General features: G+C 39.3%; 1 protein-coding gene across 3 annotated transcripts in view; it reads right to left on the bottom strand.

Annotated features, from left to right (window-relative positions):
* PLCL1 (phospholipase C like 1 (inactive)) overlaps positions 1 to 24830 on the bottom strand; it is a 366630-nt gene that overhangs the window by 120989 nt on the left and 220811 nt on the right. The window contains exon 1 of one of the 3 annotated variants that reach the window (XM_061380893.1): positions 2576 to 3330. The exons of 1 other annotated variant lie outside the window; for it this stretch is intronic. In XM_061380893.1, the coding sequence (XP_061236877.1) occupies positions 2576 to 2577 (2 nt within the window). In that variant the 5' untranslated portion in view covers positions 2578 to 3330. Of the gene's footprint in view, positions 1 to 2575; positions 3331 to 24830 lie in introns of those variants that run through there. One more of the 3 variants, XM_061380898.1, reaches the window with a different exon arrangement.

Genomic DNA, 24830 nt, shown 5'->3' with positions numbered 1-24830 from the left:
CTGGCACACAGGACTTCTCACCGTCTTCCCTCCCCAGGAACATTGCTCTAGACTCTCTCACCTTTGCTACTCTGCATGAAATCTCCACCCAGTGCTGGGTCTCCTTCTCAGTTTCCAGTTCTCTGCTAAGGACCCACCTGAGAAAGAAGACACAGTATCAGGCAGCCTTGCCCTTGACAAGGATGGCTGCCGTCTCACTTAGGGTAGGCCTGCTGATCTTTGAACAGATGCCTCATTCACACACATCCTCATAATAGCTACTTCAGAGTTAGTCCCTCCCAAGTTCCCTCATCACTTCTCCTCACCACCATCCCAGCTCCCAACACCTGATGTCACCTACCCTGCGGAGACAGACATAACCAAGTATATTTGCTTACAGCTATTAACACTAGTTTCTACAACTCCATGGTTGTCCTGGCCTCCAACTTCAGAGGAGTGTCTGAATCTCCCTAAAAACAAAATACTTCTGTTTTGATGATCAGTCCATTGGTGTGAGTGGGGTGTTAAAGTCTCCTACTATTATTGCATTACTGTCAATTTCTCTTGTTATGTCTGTTAGTGTTTGTCTCATGTATTGAGGAGCTCCTATATTGGGTGAAAAGATATTTACAATTGTTATGTCTTCCTCTTGGATTGATCCCTTGATCATTATGTAGTGTCCTTCCTTATCTCTTATAATCTTCTTTAATGTCTATTTTGTCTGATACGAGGATTGCTACTCCAGCTTTCTTTTGCTTCCCATTTGCATGGAATATATTTTTCCATCCCCTCACTTTCAGTCTATATGTGTCTTTAGGTCTGAAGTGGCTTTCTTGTAGACAGCACACTGGAATATTACTCAGCCATAAAAAGGAATGCCTTTGAGTCAATTCTAATAAGGTGGATGAACCTAGAACCTATTATACAGAGTGAAGTAAGTCAAAAACAGAAAGATAAATATCATATTCTAACGCATATATATAGAATCTAGAAAAATGGTACTGAAGAATTTATTCAAGGGCAGCAATGGAGAAACAGACAGAATAGACTTATGGACATGGGGAAAGGGGAGGAGAGGGTGAGATGTATGGAAAGAGTAACATGGAAACTTACATTACCATATGTAAAAATAGATGGCCAACAGGAATTTGCTGTATGGCTCAAGAAACTCAAACAGAGGCTCTGTATCAACCTAGAGGGGTGGGATGGGGAGGGAGATGGGAGTTTCAAAAGGGAGAGGATATATGTATACTTATGGCTGACTCATGTTGAGGTTTGATGGAAAACAGCAAAATTCTGTGAAGCAATTATCCTTCAATTAAAAATAAATTAATTAAAAAAAATAATAATAAAGAAATAAAATATTTCTCCAACATCACCAATAACCTTATTTTGCTGGGTTTGAAACTTTCTACTACTTCCTTCCTGGTTTTTAATCTTTTTAAAACCATCTTTTGGTAAGTCTACCACCTCTGTAAGAATCAGCCTTCTCAATCTCCAATATTCTCAATGAATGATCTTTCTCTACCACCCTCAGTTTCTACTCCCTTCCCTTCCCACTCACAACCCTCCATCTTCTTCCCAAATCTGGGCAGCTGATGTGTGTGGCTCTCAAGTCGGTAGAGATTCCTTTCCTGGAAATCATTCTGCTTTTACCAGATTCACTTCTCTCCTCAGTCTTCATTTTCCTTGATTTCTCTAGAGCATTGGATACTGATGATGACCACATTCATCCTGGCAACATGCCTTTCTTAAGCACCCTACCAATGCCTTTTGCTTCGATGGCATTGAACCCTATTTAATCTTCAACCCTGTCTTATCTTCTTTCTCTGTCTCCATGTTTATACTACCGACCTCTGTTCTTCCTCTCAACTCATAACCAGAGATATTATTTAATACTTTTCTCTCTGTCCACATCCAAGGTCATAAGCAACCTACAGACCATCTGAATTTAAATGCTCTGTTTCTAAACTGTTTACTGAACATTTCTACCTGGATGTCCCATCATCATCCAAGCCTCAATATGCCTTAAAAGAGAATTAATTTTTATCATATCTGCATATTGTTAAAGTGGTATGGCTATCCCACTAATTTTCTTGTTTAGAAACCCTGAAGTTATGTGGCTTTCTCTTAGAAATGCCTGCGTGTTGTCTCTTCAGTTGCGTCTGACTCTTTGTGACCCCACAGACTGTAGAGGAGACTCCTCTGTCCATGGGATTCTCCAGGCAAGAATACTGGAGTGGGTTGCCATTTCCTCTTCCGGGGGATATTTCCGACCCAGGGCTTGAAACTTCATCTCTTCCATCTCCTTCATTGGCAGGTGGGTTCTTTACCACTACTGCCACCTGGGGAGCTCCCAACTTCCAGAGATGTCTACTTCCCTCCTATTCCCCTTGCCATAAGTCTTGTACAAAAACCTCTTCATCCCAGGCCTATTTTGCTATGACAACCACCTTAATTTTTACCCCTTTCAATTCACCTTGCACACTATTGCAGGTTAGTCATCTTAAAATAATGTCAAAACACAAGTAACTTTTAAAAACTGTGACTTAGAGTGCTATATAACATAAAATATAAACAGTTTGATTTTTCTCACATAACAGGAAGTCCAGGCTTCTCTTGGTATAGGTAAAGCAGTTCTGTGTTGTTAGAGACAACACCTCTTAGCCTTTTCCTAGTGGTAGCAAAGTTGCCATATGGCTCTAGGCTTTACCTTTTCATTCAAGGCAAGGCAAAGGGGAAAGGGAAGTTCCTGCATGTTATCATAAACATGTTATCAAATTTAAAAAGCTTTTCCATAAGTGCCATCAACTGTCTTCACGTTGGCCAGAATGAGGTCACAGGGCTGTTCTATTTGCAAAGGAGGCTGGGAAATAGACTGTCATGAGTGGATTAAACCAATCATGAGCCATCATTTGAGGACAGGCCAAGAACTGAGATTCACTTATCAAAGAAGACTGGATACTGAAGCTGAATCATCATAAGGTGGCCACCTGATGAGAAGAGCCAACGCCCTAGAAAAGACCCTGATGCTGGAAAAGATTGAAGGCAAAATGAGAAGGGGGCAGCAGAGGATGAGTTAGTTAGATAGCATCACCAACTCAGTAGACATGCATTTGAGCAAACTCCGGGAGATAGTAAAGGACAGGGAAGCCTGGTGTTCTACAATCCACGGGGTCTCAAAGAGTCAGATACAACTTGGCAACTGAACAACATCAAAGAAGAAGGGGGGCTGCCCAACTTTATTTTTTCATTCCTCCTGCATACTAAGCCTGTCCTCTGATCACCTTGGCCTCTTCTCTCAGGGTCCCAAACATGGCACGCTCACCTTTACCTTTTCACCTTTGCTCCCTGTAGTGGGACCATTTTTCTTCCATTTCTGTCTACTTGCCAAATCCTATTCATTCTTCATGGTTCTGCTCATATTCCATCTATTCCACGACACACAGAATTCACAATGATTTCTTTCTTGAAAGAACACTTTTACTCATTCATTCACTCATTCATTCATCCATATTCACTACTGACTTACATGTGAGTACTACACAGTTGAACATTTAATTCTTGTTCTTTAGAACATTTCCTCTGACTTGGCTTAACTTCTCTACAATATTATATCCAACATAAAAACATGAACTGTGCCTCAGATTTCTTTTGTATGCTCCCAATCTTTACACAACACTGAAAATATGATATATGCTTAGTAAATTACTGACTGAAAAATTCTATAATTACCTAGAAAGAATAATACATGAATTACTAAATGTAAAAAAAATAAAAATAAAAACACTGTAGTTGGGATTTTAAAAACAGTACATTACTTATTTCAACAAAAATATACTCCACAAGACAAGAAAATAATGATTATATTTGCATTTCAATGGTGAATTTATTTCCTTTGGAAAGCTCAAAAGACCAACAAAGCTAAATAAAATTCAAAATTATCAAGTACAGAAGCCATTTGCAGACTTTTCAGATCTAAAGGTTAGTCTCCTAAGCCATCCCCTGCAATGTTAGACAGAAAAAAAGGTCAAGTGATTCATTTTAGAGAGATGTTGATCTATACAGGGATTAAGAGATCTCCAACTAACACTGCTGTCAGCCAGCGTACTAAGAAGATTTCAAACTGGGAGCAACTTAAGCAAGAGACTTAACTCCCCAACTTCACACTGACCAGGTTTGTAAACAGTCCTTACAATTTGCTTATTGCCCTTTCATTGTCCAATTGGCCACGTAGATAACTTAAAATATATGGGGACATGTTTTCTCACAACTTATTATGGAGTCCGCAGAATAGACAGCAGTGCAGCCTCACTATTTTTGGACCTGAAGAGGACAGCCTCTCAGAGAAGAGAAAATAGCTTGTAGGAAAGCTCATAAACTTCCCCAGGTCCTTGCCAGAAGCTGAAATCCCATTCCCAGGGAGCAGTAGCCTGGACGCACTGCACTATTGCTGGGCGCTAGGTTTCTCTCTGCATCTGCTCTGTCTCCACCAGGACAAAGAAGACCAATGATGGGATTAAGTGCAAAGCTAAAAAGAGGCCTCTTTTCCCTAATTCCTTTGCTCTCAACAACATATGATAGTATTACAGTGGTTGCATTCTCAAAGGGAGCAAAAGCTGCAAATATTAACTTCTGTGAAATAATCACTAAAGGGACCACCATGCTGATTGCCCAAAATGTGAAGCCCAAAGCTAATTTTTCAAATGAGCCCATGCTCACCTGATAAAATTCTGTCACATTTTGCCTGTATTTTTCCCCTAAATTCCTCAACTAGCTACCTATGCTGGGAACATCAGGATGCTTTGTGACTTCTACTATGAAATAAGACTCAAAAAAGTAAGTACACCAGCAAGAAATACTATTGCAAATATTACTCTTGAATTTGGATACTGAGTACTATTTAAGACACAATTTTGTCCTATTTAGGACACTGTTCATGTCTGATCCATTCCCTGTTCCTAACTCCAATTTAAATGTCACCCTAATGCTTTTCATGTGGACCAAGAGATATGTTTGCCCATTCTAACAAATAACATAGGTTCTCCATTTCAATTACAAGTTTTATAGTATACTATACATTTTCAAGTAGTAACTCAAAAAGGAATACTGAAAAAACTTTCAAAAAATTCTCTCATTTATCTTAATATCTGTATTTCTTAGCAGTTATCTGACCCATAGATGTTTACTAAGTGAGTGATGTGATTGCACATTTAAAACATCTATTCTTACTAAATAACAGAAGTTCCCACAATATAGCACCTTGAAAGTGCTATATTGAGATCCTAAAAATTGATCCTAAAGAAGCAAAAAAGAATCAGAAACAATCAGAAACATGAAAAACAATCAGAAACATGAAAAGCCCCTAAGAAAGATGTTTAAGAATTCAATTACAATAAAACAAAAATAGAAGTCATACTGCCTTCATGAGACTTCAGTTCAGTTCAGTTGATCAGTCATGTCCAATTCTTTGAAACACCATGGACTGCAGCATGCCAGACTTCTCTGTCTATTACCAACTCCCGGAGCTTACTCAAACTCATGTCCATCGAGTCGGTGATGCCATCCAACCATCTCATCCTCTGTCATCCCCTTCTCCTCCCGCCTTCAATCTTTCCCAGCATCCGGGTCTTTTCCAATGAGTCAGTTCTTCACATCAGGTGGCCAAAGTATTGGAGTTTCAGCTTCAGCATCAGTCCTTCCAATGAACGTTCAGAACTGATTTCCTTTAGGATGGACTGGTTGAATCTCCTTGCAGTCCAAGGGACTCTCAAGAATCTTCTCCAAACCACAGTTCAAAAGCATCAATTCTTCAGTGCTCAGCTTTCTTTATAGTCCAACTCACACCCATACATGACCACTGGAAAAACCATAGCTTTGACTAGATGGACCTTTGTTGGCAAAATAATGTCTCTGCTTTTTAATATGCTGTCGAGTTTGTCCATAACTTTCCTTCCAAGGAGCAAGCATCTTTTAATTTCATGGATGCAGTCACCATCTACAGTGATTTTAGAGCCCCCCAAAATACAGTCTGTCACTGTTTCCATTGTTCCCTTATCTATTATTTGTCATGAAGTGATAGGACCAGATGCCATGATCAATAAATGCTGGAGAAGGTATGGAAAAAAGGGAACCCTCTTGCACTGCTGGTAGGAATGTAAATTGATACAGCTACTATGGACAACAGTATGGAAATTCCTTTAAAAACTAGAAATAAAACTACCATATGACCCAGGAGTTCTACTGTCAGGCATATATACTGAGGAAACCATAACTGAAAAAAACACATGTACCCCAGTGTTCATTGCAGCACTGTTTACAATAGCTAGGACATGGGAGCAGCCTAGATGTCCACTGACAGGTGAAAGGATAAAAAAGTTGTGATACATATACACACTGGTATATTACTCAGCCATAAAAAAGAACACATTTGAGTCAGTTCTGAGGTAGATGAACCTAGAGCCTATTATACACAGTGAAGTAAGTCAGGAAGAGAAAAGTGAATATCATATACTAACAAATATATGGAATCTAGAAAGATGGTACTGATGAACCTGTATGTGGGGCAGCAATGGAAACATACACATAGTGAACAGACTTGTGGACACAGTGGGAGAAGGAGAGGATGGGATGAATTGGGAGAGTAGCATTGAAACATATACATTCAGTTCAGTTCAGTTCAGTCGCTCAGTCATGTCCGACTCTTTGCAACCCCATGAATCGCAGCACGCCAGGCCTCCCTGTCCATCACCAACTCCCGGAGTTCACTCAGACTCTTGTCCATCGAGTCGGTGATGCCATCCAGCCATCTCATCCTCTGTCGTCCCCTTCTCCTCCTGCCCCCAACTCCTCCCAGCATCAGGGTCTTTTCCAATGAGTCAACTCTTCGCATGAGGTGGCCAAAGTACTGGAGTTCCAGCTTTAGCATCATTCCTTCCAAAGAAATCCCAGGGCTGATCTCCTTCAGAATGGACTGGTTGGATCTCCTTGCACTCCAAGGGACTCTCAAGAGTCTTCTCCAACATCACAGTTCAAAAGCATCCATTCTTCGGCACTCAGCCTTCTTCACAGTCCAACTCTCACATCCATACATGACCACTGGAAAAACCATAGCCTTGACTAGATGGACCTTTGTTGGCAAAGTAATGTCTCTGCTTTTGAATACGCTATCTAGGTTGGTCATAACTTTCCTTCCAAGGAGTAAGCATCTTTTAACATATACATTACCATATGTTAAATAGATACCCAATGGGAATGTGCTGTTAAGAGGTAGGGAACACAAATCCAGTGCTCTATGACAACCTAGAGGGATAGGATGGGGTGGGAAGTGGGAAGAAGTTTCAAGAGAGAGGGGATATATGTATACCCATGGCTGATTCATGTTGATGTATGGCAGAAGCCAACACAATACTGTAAAACAATTATCCTCCAGGTAAAAGTAAATAAGTTTATTTTTTAAAAAAGAAAGTAAAACAGTCCATGCAGATATACCAAGAAACAAGAAAAGATTTCATTACTGCTATAATAAACAAATCCTGTTAAGGTAACCATGCATCAATTCCACAAGGGGTGTGATAGAAAATAATTTCACTAACTAGAGGAATAAGATGTCAACATAACATCAAGAAGTCTCCCTAAAATTTCCATGGGCATTGACAGCAAACAATCCACGCTGCTTAGCATAAAGCATTGGGCAGACAGGTCACTAGAATCTAGAATAATGTTTTCATGTTGAATCTAAAACAACTACAGGCAGATCCTCTAAAACAGCCACACCATCTACTCCTCTTCTTGACAGTGATAAACCTTCTCCCTTCATCCCACTACATTCTGACCTCAGAATTGAAAAATTGAAATGAATAAAACCTTTCCCCTACATCCCACTACATTCTACCCTACAAAAAGCGTACAAAGGATCTGTCAAAATGAACCACGCTGTTTTTTAAGCATTCACTCAATTACTACTCTAATAGAAGGGTTTTCAACATTTCAAAAAAAGCAATATAGCACTGGGTGGAAATATCCTTTTCATATTCAAATACCAGCTTAATTGTTTGACAAATTGCTGTCTTATGGCTCTGCTTCTGGCATTTGTGGGGGAAAAAAAACAAGGTAAAAATTGAGTGAATTCCAAATTTTGCTCTTTTTTTTTCTTAAATGAAAGAATCAGGCAATATTTTCGCTTTTTGTTCTGCTTTATACATAACAAAAGCAGTTCCTTGCTTCGCCGCTTTTATAAACCACAGATCTCTGTACAAATACAGCCTTAAATAAAATCTGAGAAATTATTGCTGCATTATTCATTTCAAATGAAAAAACTGGTCCACAACAAGGTAGCTGTTTTGTTTACACAGCACATATGTGTACAGATTCTAAAAATTCTTAAATAGCAACATAACCTTACATTGTAGACTACCATGACATAAGAGAACCTAAACATAAATCAAATGTTATGTACTGCATAGTCTTTAAGAATTTTTACTAAAAAATAACATAGAAAAAGATACCTTAGTAATAAATAAAATTTGTTCCCAGCCACAAAACCAAAAACAGAGGACTAGATTCAAAAGGATATATATGTGTATATAGATGGATTGCTCCCAAAGAAAAAGGAAAAGTTTAATAGCATTATGGGCACTAAGCAATTCCATAGATTTGTAATGAAACATGAAGGCAGCAAGTCAAGGGGGGCAAAGGTTCTAAAGACAATATAGCCTGGCTTAAGAGACACAGACAAAATCTGTGCTGAATATTTAAAAAACGTGCCACAGGGAATATATACACTTCTCTTTGTGACGTCTCCTCTTCAATTCTTTCTCACTAGAACACAAGCCCTTTTATCTAACACCCACAGGGCCTGTAAGTAGAGTAAAAGCAAGAAATAATACAAATTGGTACATATGGACCTTAGATATTTTATTTAAATGTATGTAAGACTTTGAGAATGAATCCACTAATTCAAGTTATACAGTTAATCTTTCTTGAATAATGATACACTGCAGTTTCTCTAAATTGAATCAATGGCAAAAAGAAATTTGCAAAGCAATCTACATAAGAAATACTTTATTATTTTTTCCCAAATATTTAATAGTTTGCCTGATCTCACCTAATTTAACAACACTTTCAGAAATTCTCCTTGATTGTGTCTTTCCAAAGCATTCGGTTTATTTTTCAAAGAAACAATAGCTCTTTATAATTTGTACTCACAAGTCACAGGATTATGTAATATTTAATTAAGTTATGCAATTTTAATTACAAGTACAAATGGAATAAACAGGTTTGGGGAAAAAAACTCAATTGATTCTTTGTAAGCATGTGAATCAGTGACAGGAGAGAATGTTAGACAAAGAACAATCAATCCCAAGTTTTACGAAGGGAATGCTGAGTGTCAGTTAAGTGGATGTTGGTTAAGAAAACTTCTTCTATAATCTCTAAAGAAGTGATTTTTAAAGTGTGTCCTAAGGAAACTTAATTTCAAGAGTGTGATGGAAAAAGAAAGGACTCTGTGGTCAACTAAGTTTGGGATACGCAGAGTTAAACAAAGCTAAGCAGGTCCCTATATTGTAGGATATTGATCTCTAAATAGTTAACGTGCATTTTTAGTTTCCAAAATGGCACTATAGAATGCAATGTTTTCCCAGTGCATTTGATCACATACTTTGTTTTCGTCAAGAACCTCTTGGGATTGGAATTCCTGGGCACGGCCTGATATTATAGACCACCTCCTCTTCCCCCCATATCAATGCAACTTTTATAATTTACTTTTTAATACTTCAGCATGGGCAGTGTGATATTGTTTGCATACTAGTTGGTTCAGTTTTTAACTCTAAAGGCAGGAGGTTGCCCTAAAAACAACTCCACATTCAGCCCACATCTTATCCAAAAGGTGATGCTCCAGAAGCAACCATCACAAGCACTTCCATTCTCCCTATTCTCATTACAATACGTAATATAAGTACCCGCGTTATTCATATTAACACCTAAGACTTTGATCATCAGTATAACAAATGTTAGCAAGTATTTTAATTGGTGAAACTAGAGGCTTACTAATTAATGTGAATAATCTAGAAAAGGGCACTCATACGCAAAATTAAAAATAGTCAAGGATATGTGGAGTAGTGCCGGGGTCCAGCCCCGGTGGATCCAGGGAATTCGAAGCAGGGACGGCGAAGGCGAGGATCAGGCAACAATTGCTTAATTAAACGTTAATGAAGGATATAAAAAGTGGTTAAATAAGGATAGCTCAGTGAGAAAATTTAGTGGAGAAAAGACTGAATAACTTGGTTTACGTGGAAAGCCAATAAAATTCCAAAGAGAAAGAATGACATGGGGAGACCAAGTTTCGGTAAACAAGTCCTGCACTTTATTTTCCAAAGTAGTTTTTATACCTTAAGTTATGCATAGAGGATAATGGGGGAAGGGGTAGAGTCATGCAGTAAGCCAGGCTTTCTTCCTGCAAATTTATCATTTATCAAAAGTTTAGGTGATTTGCATAATCTTCTGGCCCGGAGGCCTGTTAACATTTTAAGACCCTTTCTTCAGAAAACTTACTTTTCTCTAAAGGTGATTAGTCAGGCGCCACCCTCCAAAAGTATTAGATAAAGTTGCATTCCTATAGGGCAAAGGTGTGGTGGGCTATAACAAGAAAAAGAATTAACTCAAGGGTCCAAGGTTACAAACATTAAAGCTACTACTTACACCAATTACATTAATCAATACACTGCCAGGGACACAGCAAGTAAGGGATATGGAAACTTAGCAGCAAACATTGGCCCAACAAGTGAAAAACCCTTCACCAATACAATTTCTAATCAATCTTTTAACTGCTCAAAGGAATCTCTTTCAGACAGTTTAGAACATCTCATGCCTCTCACGGTTGTGAACTAAAACACTCTTGTCACACCCAGGAACTTTATTAACTGGAGCTATAAGTTAACTCTTTTTCAGAGAGAGGTGGTGGCGGACAGTGCCCTGTAAAGTCAGAGGTGTAGGTGAGAGCACAAAGCAGTAAAGTAGGCAGACTCTGGTTTTGGGGGTAAGTGCTCGAGAATTTCCTGGGGGACTCCTGAGGCTCGATCCCACCTTTGCGTATGCCGAGCCTCCTTCCTCATGACCTTTGCCACAGGCGGAGTTCCTCACGCTGGCTCCCGGCAGAGTAGCAAACATACCTTAGAGACATTTTCCCCTGTAGTATGAACCAAATATAAGAATCCAGAAAGGCTCTCCCCATGAAGGTGAACTTGATGTTTGATCTCTAAATGGCCCTGAATACATCTGTTCGTTTAAAAGGATTTGTAGTTACCTGATAATTATGGAAAAGGTAACAGAACTCAACCTCTGAATGCTGCCCTGTCTGCCTTGAAGGAACGATTAAGCAAGGTCAAAGAACTGAGGCTTTTTAACAAGTTCTAAAAACAAGGTACATAAACTTTTCCTGCTTACTTGCTAACATGAAAAGGGAAAGGGTTAGTCACTCAGTCGTGTCCAACTCTTTGCAACCCCATGGACAGTAGCCCCTCAGGCTCTTTCTGTCCATGAAAGTCTCCAGGCAAGAATACTGGAGAGGGTTTCAATTTCCCGCTCCAGGGGATCTTCCCAAACCAGGGATCGAACTTGGGTCTCCTGCACTGCAGATAGATTCTTTACTGTCTGAGCCACCAGAGAAGCAAAGTTTGGGGTAGTAGATAATACTCACTTATTTCAAACCTCTTCCAAATTATGAACCAAGGTGGGAGGGAGCAAACAGCAAAACAAACGGAAACAAAAAAATACCTAAACGCTGTGCACGACTATCAGATCAGATCAGATCAGATCAGTCACTCAGTTGTATCCGACTCTTTGCGACCCCATGAATCGCAGCATGCCAGGCCTCCCTGTCCATTACCAACTCCCGGAGTTCACTCAGACTCACGTCCATCGAGTTGGTGATACCACCCAGCCATCTCATCCTCTGTCATCCCCTTCTCCTCCTGCCCCCAATCCCTCCCAGCATCAGAGTCTTTTCCAATGAGTCAACTCTTCGCATGAGGTGGTCAAAGTACTGGAGTTTCAGCTTTAACATTATTCCTTTCAAAGAAATCCCAGGGCTGGTCTCCTTCAGAATGGACCGGTTGGATCTCCTTGCACTCCAAGGGACTCTCAAGAGTCTTCTCCAACATCACAGTTCAAAAGCATCCATTCTTCGGCGCTCAGCCTTCTTCACAGTCCAACTCTCACATCCATACATGACCACAGGAAAAACCATAACCTTGACTAGATGGACCTTTGTTGGCAAAGTAATGTCTCTGCTTTTGAATTAGCTATCTAGGTTGGACATAACTTTCCTTCCAAGGAGTAAGTGTCTTTTTTAATTTCATGGCTGCAGTCACCATCTGTAGTGATTTTGGAGCCCAGAAAAATAAAGTCTGACACTGTTTCCACTGTTTCCCCATCTATTTCCCATGAAGTGATGGGACCGGATGCCATGATCTTCGTTTTCTGAATGTTGAGCTTTAAGCCAACTTTTTCACTCTCCACTTTCACTTTCATCAAGAGGCTTTTTAGTTCTTCTTCACTTTCTGCCATAAGGGTGGTGTCATCTGCATATCTGAGGTTATTGGCAATCTTGATTCCAGCTTGTGTTTCTTCCAGTCCAGCGTTTCTCATGATGTACTCTGCATATAAATTAAATAAACAGGGTGACAATACACAGCCTTGACGTACTCCTTTTCCTATTTGGAACCAGTCTGTTGTTCCATGTCCAGTTCTAACTGTTGCTTCCTGACCTGCATATAGGTTTCTCAAGAGGCAGGTCAGGTGGTCTGGTATTCCCATCTCTTTCAGAATTTTCCACAGTTTATTGTGATCCACACAGTCAAAGGCTTTGGCATAGTCAATAAAGCAGAAATAGATGCTTTTCTGGAATTCTCTTGCTTTTTCCACGATCCAGTGGATGTTGGCAATTTGATCTCTGGTTCCTCTGCCTTTTCTAAAACCAGCTTGAACATCAGCAAGTTCACGGTTCACATATTGTTGAAGCCTGGCTTGGAGAATTTTGAGCATTACTTTACTAGTGTGTGAGATGAGTGCAATTGTGCGGTAGTTTGAGCATTCTTTGGCATTGCCTTTCTTTGGGATTGGAATGAAAACTGACCTTTTCCAGTCCTGTGGCCACTGCTGAGTTTTCCAAATTTGCTGGCATATTGAGTGAAGCACTTTCACAGCATCATCTTTCAGGATTTGGAATAGCTCAACTGGAATTCTATCACCTCCACTAGCTTTGTTCGTAGTGATGCTTTCTAAGGCCCACTTGACGTCACATTCCAGGATGTCTGGCTCTAGGTCAGTGATCACACCATCGTGATTATCTGGGTCGTGAAGATCTTTTTGTACAGTTCTTCTGTGTATTCTTGCCATCTCTTCTTAATATTTCTGCTTCTGTTAGGTCCATATCATTTCTGCCCTTTATCAAGCCCATCTTTGCATGAAATGTTCTTTTTGTATCTCTGATTTTCTTGAAGAGATCTCTAGTCTTTCCCATTCTGTTGTTTTCCTCTATTTCTTTGCATTGATCGCTGAAGAAGGCTTTCTTATCTCTTCTGGCTATTCTTTGGAACTCTGCATTCAGATGTTTATATCTTTCCTTTTCTCCTTTGCTTTTTGCTTCTCTTCTTTTCACAGCTATTTGTAAGGCCTCCCCAGACGGCCATTTTGCTTGTTTGCATTTCTTTTCCATGGGAATGGTCTTGATCCCTGTCTCCTGTACAATGTCACGAACCTCATTCCATAGTTCATCAGGCACTCTATCTATCAGATCTAGGCCCTTAAATCTATTTCTCACTTCCACTGTATAATCATAAGGGATTTGATTTAGGTCATACCTGAATGGTCTAGTGGTTTTCCCCACTTTCTTCAATTTCAGTCTGAATTTGGCAATAAGGAGTTCATGGTCTGAGCCACAGTCAGCTCCCGGTCTTGTTTTTGCTGACTGTATAGAGCTTCTCCATCTTTGGCTGCAAAGAATATAATCAATCTGATTTTGGTGTTGACCATCTGGTGATGTCCATGTATAGAGTCTTCTCTTGTGTTGTTGGAAGAGGGTGTTTGTTATGACTAGTGCATTTTCTTGGCAAAACTCTATTAGTCTTTGCCCTGCTTCATTCCGTATTCCAGGGCCAAATTTGCCTGTTACTCCAGGTATTTCTTGACTTCTTACTTCTGCATTCCAATCCCCTATAATGAAGAGGACATCTTTTTTGGGTGTTAGTTCTAAAAGGTCTTGTAGGTCTTCATAGAACTGTTCAACTTCAGCTTCTTCAGCGTTACTGGTTGGGGCATAGACTTGGATTACTGTGATATTGAATAGTTTGCCTTGGAAACGAACAGAGATCATTCTGTCTTTTTTGAGATTGCATCCAAGTACTGCATTTCAGACTCTTTTGTTGACCATGATGGCTACTCCATTTCTTCTGAGGGATTCCTGCCCGCAGTAGTAGATATAATGGTCATCTGAATTAAATTCACCCATTCCAGTCCATTTCAGTTCGCTGATTCCTAGAATGTCGACATTCACTCTTGCCGTATCCTGTTTGACCACTTCCAATTTGCCTTGATTCATGGACCTGACATTCCAGGTTCCTATGCAATATTGCTCTTTACAGCATCGGACCTTGCTTCTATCACCAGTCACATCCACAGCTGGGTATTCTTTTTGCTTTGGCTCCATCCCTTCATTCTTTCTGGAGTTATTTCTCCACTGATCTTCAGTAGCATATTGGGCACCTACTGACCTGGGGAGTTTCTCTTTCAGTATCCTATCATTTTGCCTTTTCATACTGTTCATGGGGTTCTCAAGGCAAGAATACTGAAGTGGTTTGCCATTCCCTTCTCCAGTGGACCACATTCTGTCAGATCTCTCCACCATGACCCGCCCGTCTTGGGTTGCCCCACGGGCATGGCTTAGTTTCATTGAGTTAGACAAGGCTGTGGTCCTAGTGTGATTAGATTGACTAGTTTTCTGTGAGTATGGTTTCAGTGTGTTTGCCCTTTGATGCCCTCTTGCAACACCTACCGTCTTACTTGGGTTTCTCTTACCTTGGGCGTGGGGTATCTCTTCACAGCTGCTCCAGCAAAGTGCAGCCATTGCTCCTTACCTTGGACGAGGGGTATCTCCTCACCGCCGCCCTTCCTGGCCTTCAACGTGGGATAGCTCCTCTAGGCCGTCCTGCGCCCACGCAGCCACGGCTCCTTGGACATGGGTAGCACGACTATCAGCTTACACCAATTCTCAACACTTCTCTTCAAGGCAGAAGAAGTTACCTACCAATCTGTCCTATGATACAAGAGGAGGCCCCAAAGTCTTATTAACCCTCAACAGATTCCCTTTTACCTGTTTCCCAGACAGACAGCCCCTTCTTACCTACCTGGATTTTAAAAACAGCAATTTAAAAAAGGCACTCACAGTATCTGACGGGGAAAGAGGCTTCCAGGGAATTTCTCTAGCTCTCATCTTGATATAAACTGATATAAAATAAGCTAAATGTTTCCTTGAAAAGTCTGGAGAATCTAAACGGATGGGATGAGACATTAATCCAATACTAGGAGGGTATTTCCTGATCTTAGGTACTCAGGCACATGGCAGGATGGGCACAAGGAAAACCAGCTTAAGAACAGATTTGCAATAATTATGTGCTGAAAGCTATGGACTGATTGACGGTGTGGGGAGGAATCAGGAAGAGCAAATCTAACAATATTAACAGTGAAAACAATCCATCAGTGGTTCTTTTCTTAAACAACCATTTCTATAGCAGTTGACAAATGCTGGTTTTCATTCAATCATTCCTTTTACATTTATTTGTTGGAATTCTATTATAAATAATAACTTTCCAACCTTATTTATTTGAATTCAGATTCTTACTCAGTCAGGCTTCCCTCATAGCTCAGTTGGTAAAGAATCCACCTGCAATGCAGGAGACCCTGGTTAGATTCCTGTGTTGGGAAGATCCCCTGGAGAAGGGATAGGCTACCTACTCCAGTATTCTTAGGCTTCCCTTGTGGCTCAGCTGATGAAGAGTCCACCTACAATGCAGGAGACCTGGGTTTGATTCTTACTCTGTCTGTTACTACTGTTTATTTCTATGTTCAGTGGGAATTTAGCCCTTCAAGCTGGCCCTGAGTCCTTTTGACATGTCTCCACCATTCTTTGCTCACTTCCTTATTTTCTGGCAAAACAAGCTGTTCCAGGCTCATCATGTTCTTTTTCTACCCCAGCCAGTAAGATTTGACTGATTCTTATTGAAGAATGGTGTTTAGAAAACAAGATATGACACTAATTGTGCTCACTGTTACTATTATCATTGTTTCCTTATCATCAAAATGGATAGAGCTAGGAGGATGGGTAGATAAAACACAGATAAAAGATAGACAGATGTCTATGTATATATAGTTATAAAAACCATGAGTTCACATTAATATCTCCACCCCCAATCCATTACACATGGGTTCATTTTAGGCTCATTTCCATATTTATAAATCCTTTCTCCAACAATGAGAAACCTGACCCTCATCCATAACAGATGTATTTATTTTCATAAATCTCAAAGTATCTCCCCATAAAATAGTTATTATCAGAGGAAAAAATAATTTTTCAGCACAGAAGTATGACAGACACCTCATTAACTATGTGACCACAAATAATAGCACAAGTTATCTTGTGCCCCTGCTGTGAGACATTAAATAGGGCATAACATCATTTCTGTGGTATTCCTGCCAAAAATATATAATCTAAATCTAATCATTAGGAAACATCAGAGAACCCAAAATAACTGGCCTGTACACTTCAAAAATGTCAAGGTCATGAAAAACAAAGAAATCATGAAAAACTGCTCCAAATTAAAAGAGACTACAGAAAATGAGAGCAAAAGGCAACTTGTGATCCTGGATTGAACTCCTAGACTACAAAAATTGTTTTCTTTTTTCCCTTTGTTATAATGGTTATTAGTGGAACAATTGGCAAAATCTGAATGAAGTTTTTCAGTTAGATAATAGTATTATTAATGTTAATTTTTATTTTGATAATTGTCTTGTGGTTATATAAGAGAACGTTCTTGTTTTTAGAAATATACACGGAGATATAAAAGGACAGTAAGTCTGTAACTTACTTGGGAACATTTCAGGAAAGCATATTCCACATATGTGTCATTATGGGATTGGGGGGAGTGTGGAGTAGAGGCTCCCAGGTGATTCTGATGTATGGCCAGCCAGACAAAGAATATAAAGAAGAGGGCTGAGGACAGAACCATAGGAAGCTTGAGTGGGTGGAGTCTGGGACTTAGAAATATAAAAGAAGTAGCAATAAATCATATTAAAGGAGAATCAGAAAGGTTAAAAAAAAGACAGTCAAACAGGAGGAGAGACGGGTGATTTTTTAGTGTTGCACAAAGGTAAATAAGATGAGGTTGGATAAACAGCAATAGGTTTTGGTGGAATCTAAAACATGACCAGATATGAAACAACAGACTGGTACAAAATTGGGAAAAGAGTACTTCAAGGCTATATATTGTCACTCTGCTTATGTAACTTATATGCAGAGTACATCATACAAAATGCTGGGCTGGATGAAGCACAAACTGGAATCAAGATTGCCAGGAGAAACATCGATAACCTAAGAATGCAGATGATATTACCTTTATGGCAGAAAACAAAGAGGACCTAAAGAATCTCTTGATGAAGGTGAAAGAGGAGAGTGAAAAAGTTAGTTTGAAACTCAGCATTAAGAAAAACTAAGATCATGTCATCTGGTTCCATCACTTCATGGCAAATAGAAGGGCAAAGTAGAAAGTGACAGATTCTATTTTATTGGGCTCCAAAATCACTGTGACTGAATGTGGATGGTGACTGCACCCATGAAATTAAAAGAAGCTTGCTCATTGGAAGAAAAGCTATGACACACCTAGACAGTGTATTAAAAAGCAGAGACATCACTTTGCCAATAAAGGTCCATATAGTCAAAGCCATGATTTTTCCAATAGTCATGTACAGGTGTGAGAGTTGGATCACAGGAAGGCTGAACACCAAAGAATTGATGCTTTTGAACTGTGGAGTTGGAGAAGACTCTTAAGAGTTTCTTGGACTGCAAGGAGATCAAACCAGTCAATCTGAAAGGAAATCAACCCTGAATATTCATTAGAAGGACTGATGCTGAAGCTGAAGCTCCAATACTTTGGCCACCTGATGCAAAGAAGTTAACCCATTGGAAAAGACCCTAATGTTGGGAAAGATTGAAGGCAGGAAGAGAAGGCGGCAACAGAGAATGAGGTGGTTGGATGGCATCACTGACTCAATGAACATATATTTGAGCAAACTCCAGGAGACAATGGAGGACAGAGGAGCCTAGTGTGCTACAGTTCACGGGGTGGCAAAGAATCAGAAATGACTTGGGGACTGAACAACAACAACAACAAAATATGATACAAGGGTACTTGTCTATGAAACTGAAACAAAATCAGCAACATAGAGAATAAACTGGTGGTTAGCTACAAAGGCAGACACAGAGTGGGAGTTTGGGATTAGGCAGATTCAAACTGGTATATATAGAATGGATAAACAACAAGGTCTTACAGATAGCCAGGGAACTATATTCAATATCTGTGATAAACCATAACAGAAAAAAATATGAAAAATAATGAGTGAGTGAGTGAAGTTGCTCAGTCGTGTCCGACTCTTTGCGACCCCATGGACTGTAGCCCACCAGGCTCCTCCCTCCATGGGATTCTCCAGGCAAGAGTACTGGAGTGGGTTGCCATTTCCTTCTCCAGGGGATCTTCCTGACCCAGGGATCGAACCCAGGTCTCCCGCATTCCAGGCAGACGCTTTAACCTCTGAGCCACCAGGGAAGCCCCATGAAAAATAATACATATGTATAACTGATTCACTTTGCTGTACAGAAGTGATTAACGCAATATTCTTATTCAACTAAACTTCAATAGGGCTTTCTAGGTCGTATTAGTGGTAAAAGAACCCACCTGCCAGTGCAGGAGACATAAGAGATGTGGGTTCGATCCCTGGGTCAGGAAGATCCCCTGGAGGAGGGCATGGCAACCGGCTTCAGTATTCTTGCCTGGAGAATCTCAAGGACAGAGGAACCTGGTGGGCTTCAGTCCATAGCGTCACAGAGAGTCAGACACAACTGAAGCAACTTAGCACACATGCATATTTTTTAAAAAAGTAAATTAAAAAAAAAAGACATAGGCTTTAGCAGTTTGGGCATAAGGGTACTCATTCAACCACACGGATGTTGTAAGTATATGAAGGGTGGGTATGCATCATGGAAATATAGAAACTCAGATGCTGACATCAAGGGGCTTACATTGTACTGGCTCCAATCAAAAACAGTACAAGTAAAATCTATCTCACTTGAGAACATCTGATATCTCCAAATCTCCATCTCCAGTGGAGCCTTCTTGAAGCCAGTTAGTCCCAGGTCCCTCTATCTGGGTTCCATCAGGTGAATGGACAATTCTTTGGAAACTGTGACTCTCCTTGCAACAGGGAATGAGAGCTTTTGTGGGGAGATCCTGCACTCACCAAAGTTGTTTCAGATGAGTAGGTTTAATCAGGTTCCCAGGTGGCACTAGTGGAAAAGAAGCTGCCTGCCAATGCAGGAGACTTAAGAGACACCAGTTTGATCCCTACGTGGGGAAGATTCCCCGGAGGAGTAAATGGCAACCCACTCCAGTATTCTTGCCTGGAGAATCCCATGGACAGACAAGCCCGTCAGGCTACAGTGCATAGCGTCACAGAGTCGGACATGACTGAAGTAACTTAACACTTAGAACAGGTTTAATTAAGATAAGACCTTCTCCTGGTACTTTTGCGTACTAAGTGCACTGAACAGTTTTCAGTGCTTCTCTGATTATATTTTATCTTTGAGGTTCAGATTCTAGATTTGTCTTCATCGTTATAATTTTTCTTTTGTTCTCCATTAGTGAGAATCCAATTTTACCTATTTTACAATAAAATACATTTTAAGTGTGGCCCAGTTGAGAGGAATGATGACACTGTTCTTTGCGTGCTGCCTGATGGCTCTATAATTCATTTGATTTTGTAAAGTTTAGGACACTTGGGCAAGGATCCTTGAGCAGCAAAATCCCAAGACCCAGTTCTTAGCATTTAAGCAGATATTCCAAAGACAATTCCCAGTTTCCCAACAGAGTGGTGTAGGTTGGAAAGAGGGTTTGAATAAACACAGGCACTTTACTTTGTTGTCCTAATAATAATAGTTGATGATAACGAGTAATATTTTGCATTTTATAAAGCTCTTTCAAGTATGTTCTTATTTGATCTCACAAACTTGTAGTGACTTGAATAAATAATTTTTCAAATCAAAAGCCATTGGGGGAAAAAAAAGTGTTTTTCACTTCCAAATTCCTTTATCTCCAAAAAACAGTTGGTGTTGGAAGAAGCTAGCATACTCGTTTAAGCCCCCAAACCAGGAAATCCAATAAGTTAGATTAGGAAATGCAATAATCTAAAGAAAAGGATGTTAATCAACTAATAATGTGATTCACCTGATGCCTAGCAAATTATTTATTTTAATATAATAGCAAACTTATCTGGTTATTTGGTTTCTTGCCTACTCCTTTGCCTTCATAAAAGCCAAAGCTAGACATGGTCCTACTTTATCTTCTGCCATCAGTGGCAATCTTCTGCCACTGATGACATACAGAAGCTTTAATTAAAACAATTAACATAGGGATTGGAAGGAGTCTGAATTTTTTCAATCTCATTTACTTTGAGCTTGCTTTAGAAATGTTAATGCCAGTGTGTTTGCTTCTCAGAGAAAAACGTCCAAATATTTAAAGGCTGACTTCTTTTGGCTTTTGGTTTAAAGAAAAACAGAAAAGAAAAGCAACTGATAGATTTTCACAATCTGTTAGCACACAGACAGATTTGTTCTTAGAAAATGATTAGTTTTTTGGAGACATATGTGATAAAACTGTCATAGAGATCACAAAGAAATTTTTAGTCATTAACTCTCCTTTTTTCCCAAGGAAGAGAATCAATATTTCATGTCTCTCTAAATACACATGCAGAAATAAGCTTCACTCCCCTGAATTTAACAGATTCATCCTACATGCCCCCAACATGAAAGATAACCTACATGTATAGGTAATGTCTTTACATAACAGTGCTACGGGATTTGTGCTCTCAAATTATTCCTGAGACAGTAATTATCAGTTTCTGATTATCACCCAGCATATTGAGAGGCAAAAAATTAATAATAAGTTAAATATTCAATCATTTGTGACATAAACATTTATTGAGGGCCTATGAAATCTCAAAAAACCGTGAAAAATTCTTAAAGAGATGGGAATACCAGACCACCTGACCTGCCTCTTGAGAAATCAGGTCAAGAAGCAACAGTTAGAACTGGACATGGAACAACAGACTGGTTCCAAGTAGGAAAAGGAGTACATCAAGGCTGTATACTGTCACCCTGCTTATTTAACTTCTATGCAGAGTACATCATGAGAAATGCTGGGCTGGATGAAGCACAAGCTGGAATCAAGATTGCTGGGAGAAATATCAATAACCTCAGATATGCAGATGACACCACTTTTATGGCAGAAAGTGAAGAGGAACTCAAAAGCCTCTTGATGAAAGTGAAAGAGGAGAGTGAAAAAGTTGACTTAAAATTCAACATTCAGAAAACTAAGATCATGGCATCTGGTCTAATCACTTTATGGCAAATAGATGGGGAAACAATGAAAACAGTTACAGACTTTATTTTTTCTGGGCTCCAAAATCACTGCACATAGTGACTACAGACATGAAATTAAAAGACACTGCTCCTTGGAAGGAAAGCTATGATCAACCTAGATAGCATATTAAAAAGCAGAGACATTACTTTGCCAACAAAGGTCCAGCTAGTCAAAGCTATGGTTTTTCCAGTAGTCATGTATGGATGTGAGAGTTGGACTATAAAGAAAGCTGAGCACTGAAGAATTGATGCTTTTGAACTGTGGTGTTGGAGAAGATTTTTGAGAGTCCCTTGGACTGCAAGGAGATCCAATCACTCTATCCTAAAGGAAATCAGTCCTGAATATTCATTGGAAGGAATGATGTTGAAGCTGAAACTCCAAAACTTTGGCCACCTGATGAGAAGAACTGCCTCACTAGAAAAGACCGTGATGCTGGGAAAGATTGAAGGCAGGAGGGAAGGGGCTGACAGAGGTTGAGATGGTTGGATGGCATCACTGACTCGATGATCAGGAGTTTGAGTAAGCTCCGGGAGTTGGTGATGGACAGGGAAGTGACCATGGTGTGCTGCAGTCCATGGGATTGCAAAGAGTTAGACATGACTGAGCAACTGAACTGAACTGATGAAATGAAAACAAAACAAAACTTCAAAGAGCCTCCAATTCAATAGGCAGAAACAAGACATATATATGAATAACAAAAACGGAAAACCAAAAATGATGTCCAAGAGGAGATGAAAAGAATCACTGGATGGTTAATCCTTATAGTTAATAAATAGAAAACCTCACCCCTTCCTTTAATGTTACTGATATTTCTAAATAAAGTAGACATCATAATTTAAAAACAACCAATTTTAATACTGAAAATGTTGTTTTAAACTAAATGTACACTTATTCAAAAGATTCTGATACCCCCAACATATGAGATGAGCCAAGTTCAAAATCATTCTCTTGGTTCACCATGTTAAAACCAAATTATAATTTTAAAAATTTAATAATAATGCAATCACAAAAATTAGAAAATATTTAACATTACATGACTAAAGCAACAAAGGTCTGATATATGGGATTGTTTAAACATTTTGGATACATTTTTAAGAAACTGATGTTTTTATGAGGCTTACCAATTATGAATAAAATGTGAAATGTAGCCAAATAAAGAAACCTGGCAAATCCATGTGCCCTGTGAACAGGGGAAGCATGTGTTCTTCGTTACCACATTCACTAACTCATGTAAAGGTACCTACCCTCCCTTCTAGGTCAATGCAGAAAAAAAAAGAATAGAAAATGCTGTTTAGAATTTTGCCTCTTCAGTGCACTAATTGTGTAAATGTGGCAAAGTTGCTCCACTAAACTCTCTAAGCTGTACAGACAATAACAATGCACTTATTTTATAGAACAGTTAAGGAAATTCACTGCAATAATGATATAAAGGAGTCACACTGTGTCAGGCACATGAGAAGTGCCCAGTAAATGATAATTACTACTATTATCATCATCATATGATTGCAGAATGTTGCATTTGTACATACACATTCAATAACCAAACAAAGAGTGGAAGGCTATTAAAACTCTCTGATCACCTTCTCTGCCTCCTAAATGTCTTTCACCTTCCTCCCTTCAACTTGAGGAAAGTCTTTTAGTTACTAGTATTTCTGGGATCCAAAACTTTGGAGGACAGAATGAAAGGACAGAACTAGCACCAGGAAGTATTCGCTACTCCTCAGCTCAGTCAAAGCAAGTGAGAAAGGGACATGAAGAATGATCAGCCACTCCAGCACTGGCTGCTGCCTATATGCAGCCTATACACCTTTTGGTGTAGAGACCTTTTGGTTTCCATTGGTGATGCCATGGGTACCCATCATTCCAAGTGGTACAACCCTCTATCAGCTGCCTAAAATACTGCTTTTCCTGTGCTCTGGTTGCTCCCCAAAGGTACAGTGATGACAATATACAAAAATGCCTGCTGCCAAAGCAATTTAGATCCCACACAGAATGCAATGCTCAACCATGCTGCAAGAAAAATATAATTTCTAATGATGCTATCTAGTAGAAAATTACTGTGTTTATGAAAATCTTTAAATTACACTCTAAAACAATTATGTTTTCTAAGTTTGATAAGACAGACAAAAATCAATCTGACTTTCTAGTTTGGACCTATACAATGAAGTAAGCAATGGGACATGCCAAATATAATTAAGCTGTAGGAACCATCAGAGAAGTCAGACAGGACTATCACCTTCCTAAAGACAGTAGGTCTTTAGGAAGACGAATTACTCTTGGTCTCAGCATCAGAAAGTTCTCAAACACCAGCTAAAATTCATGACCATGCTCTGAATGACAAAACAAAGCCAGTGACTCCTTCATTGATATGCTGTAAATATATCAAGGTAAGAATTGTCATTCATTTATTATTCAATTCATCTAAATCCAACTGCATCTAATCATTGAATGTTTTTTTGAAATCTCTTTTTAAATATATATTCTTTATTGAAGTGCAATTGATTTACAGCATTGTGTTAATTTCTGCTGTGCAGCAAAGTGATTCAGTTATACAAAATAATGGAACCTCTTTAAATAGACTTAAATGTGTATTCTATGAAAAGAAAATTCCAAGATGGAATAGTTGGCATGAATAGGCCAGATAGAAGCCACATTAAAACTCTGTCACCTAAATCAAGGAAAACAATTCAACAAAATTTCAAATTTGCTTCTGTAACAACTCAACATCAGAAGTTAAGGAACTTGGTAAGAAGGCAGCAGGCAATTAATACCATTCCCCCTAAACAGAAAAAGGTCAACAGTGATGTGATGTACAGAAGGTTGTATACAAAAAATAACTGTGGCTTCTCTTCCACTGTCACATGAAGGATAACTCGTTTTACTCTGGTCAGGAGAAAAAATAAGGAAATGAGAAACATCAGAGTGAAAAAAGTAACTGAAGGATCAAAGTAATTCCTTATTTCCGCTAAATCGAAAACAGGATATACCTGCCTATCAGGATTTTGATTACAAGGCTTTGGAAGCAAAGGAACCACCATCTGATGTCTATACTACTACTACTACTACTACTACTACTACTAAGTCGATTCAGTCGTGTCCAACTCTGTGACA

The sequence above is a fragment of the Bos javanicus genome, chromosome 2 (assembly GCF_032452875.1).
Source record: "Bos javanicus breed banteng chromosome 2, ARS-OSU_banteng_1.0, whole genome shotgun sequence".
In the NCBI taxonomy this organism is placed as follows: Eukaryota; Metazoa; Chordata; class Mammalia; order Artiodactyla; family Bovidae; genus Bos; species Bos javanicus.
This window is presented reverse-complemented; position numbering and strand designations above follow the sequence as displayed.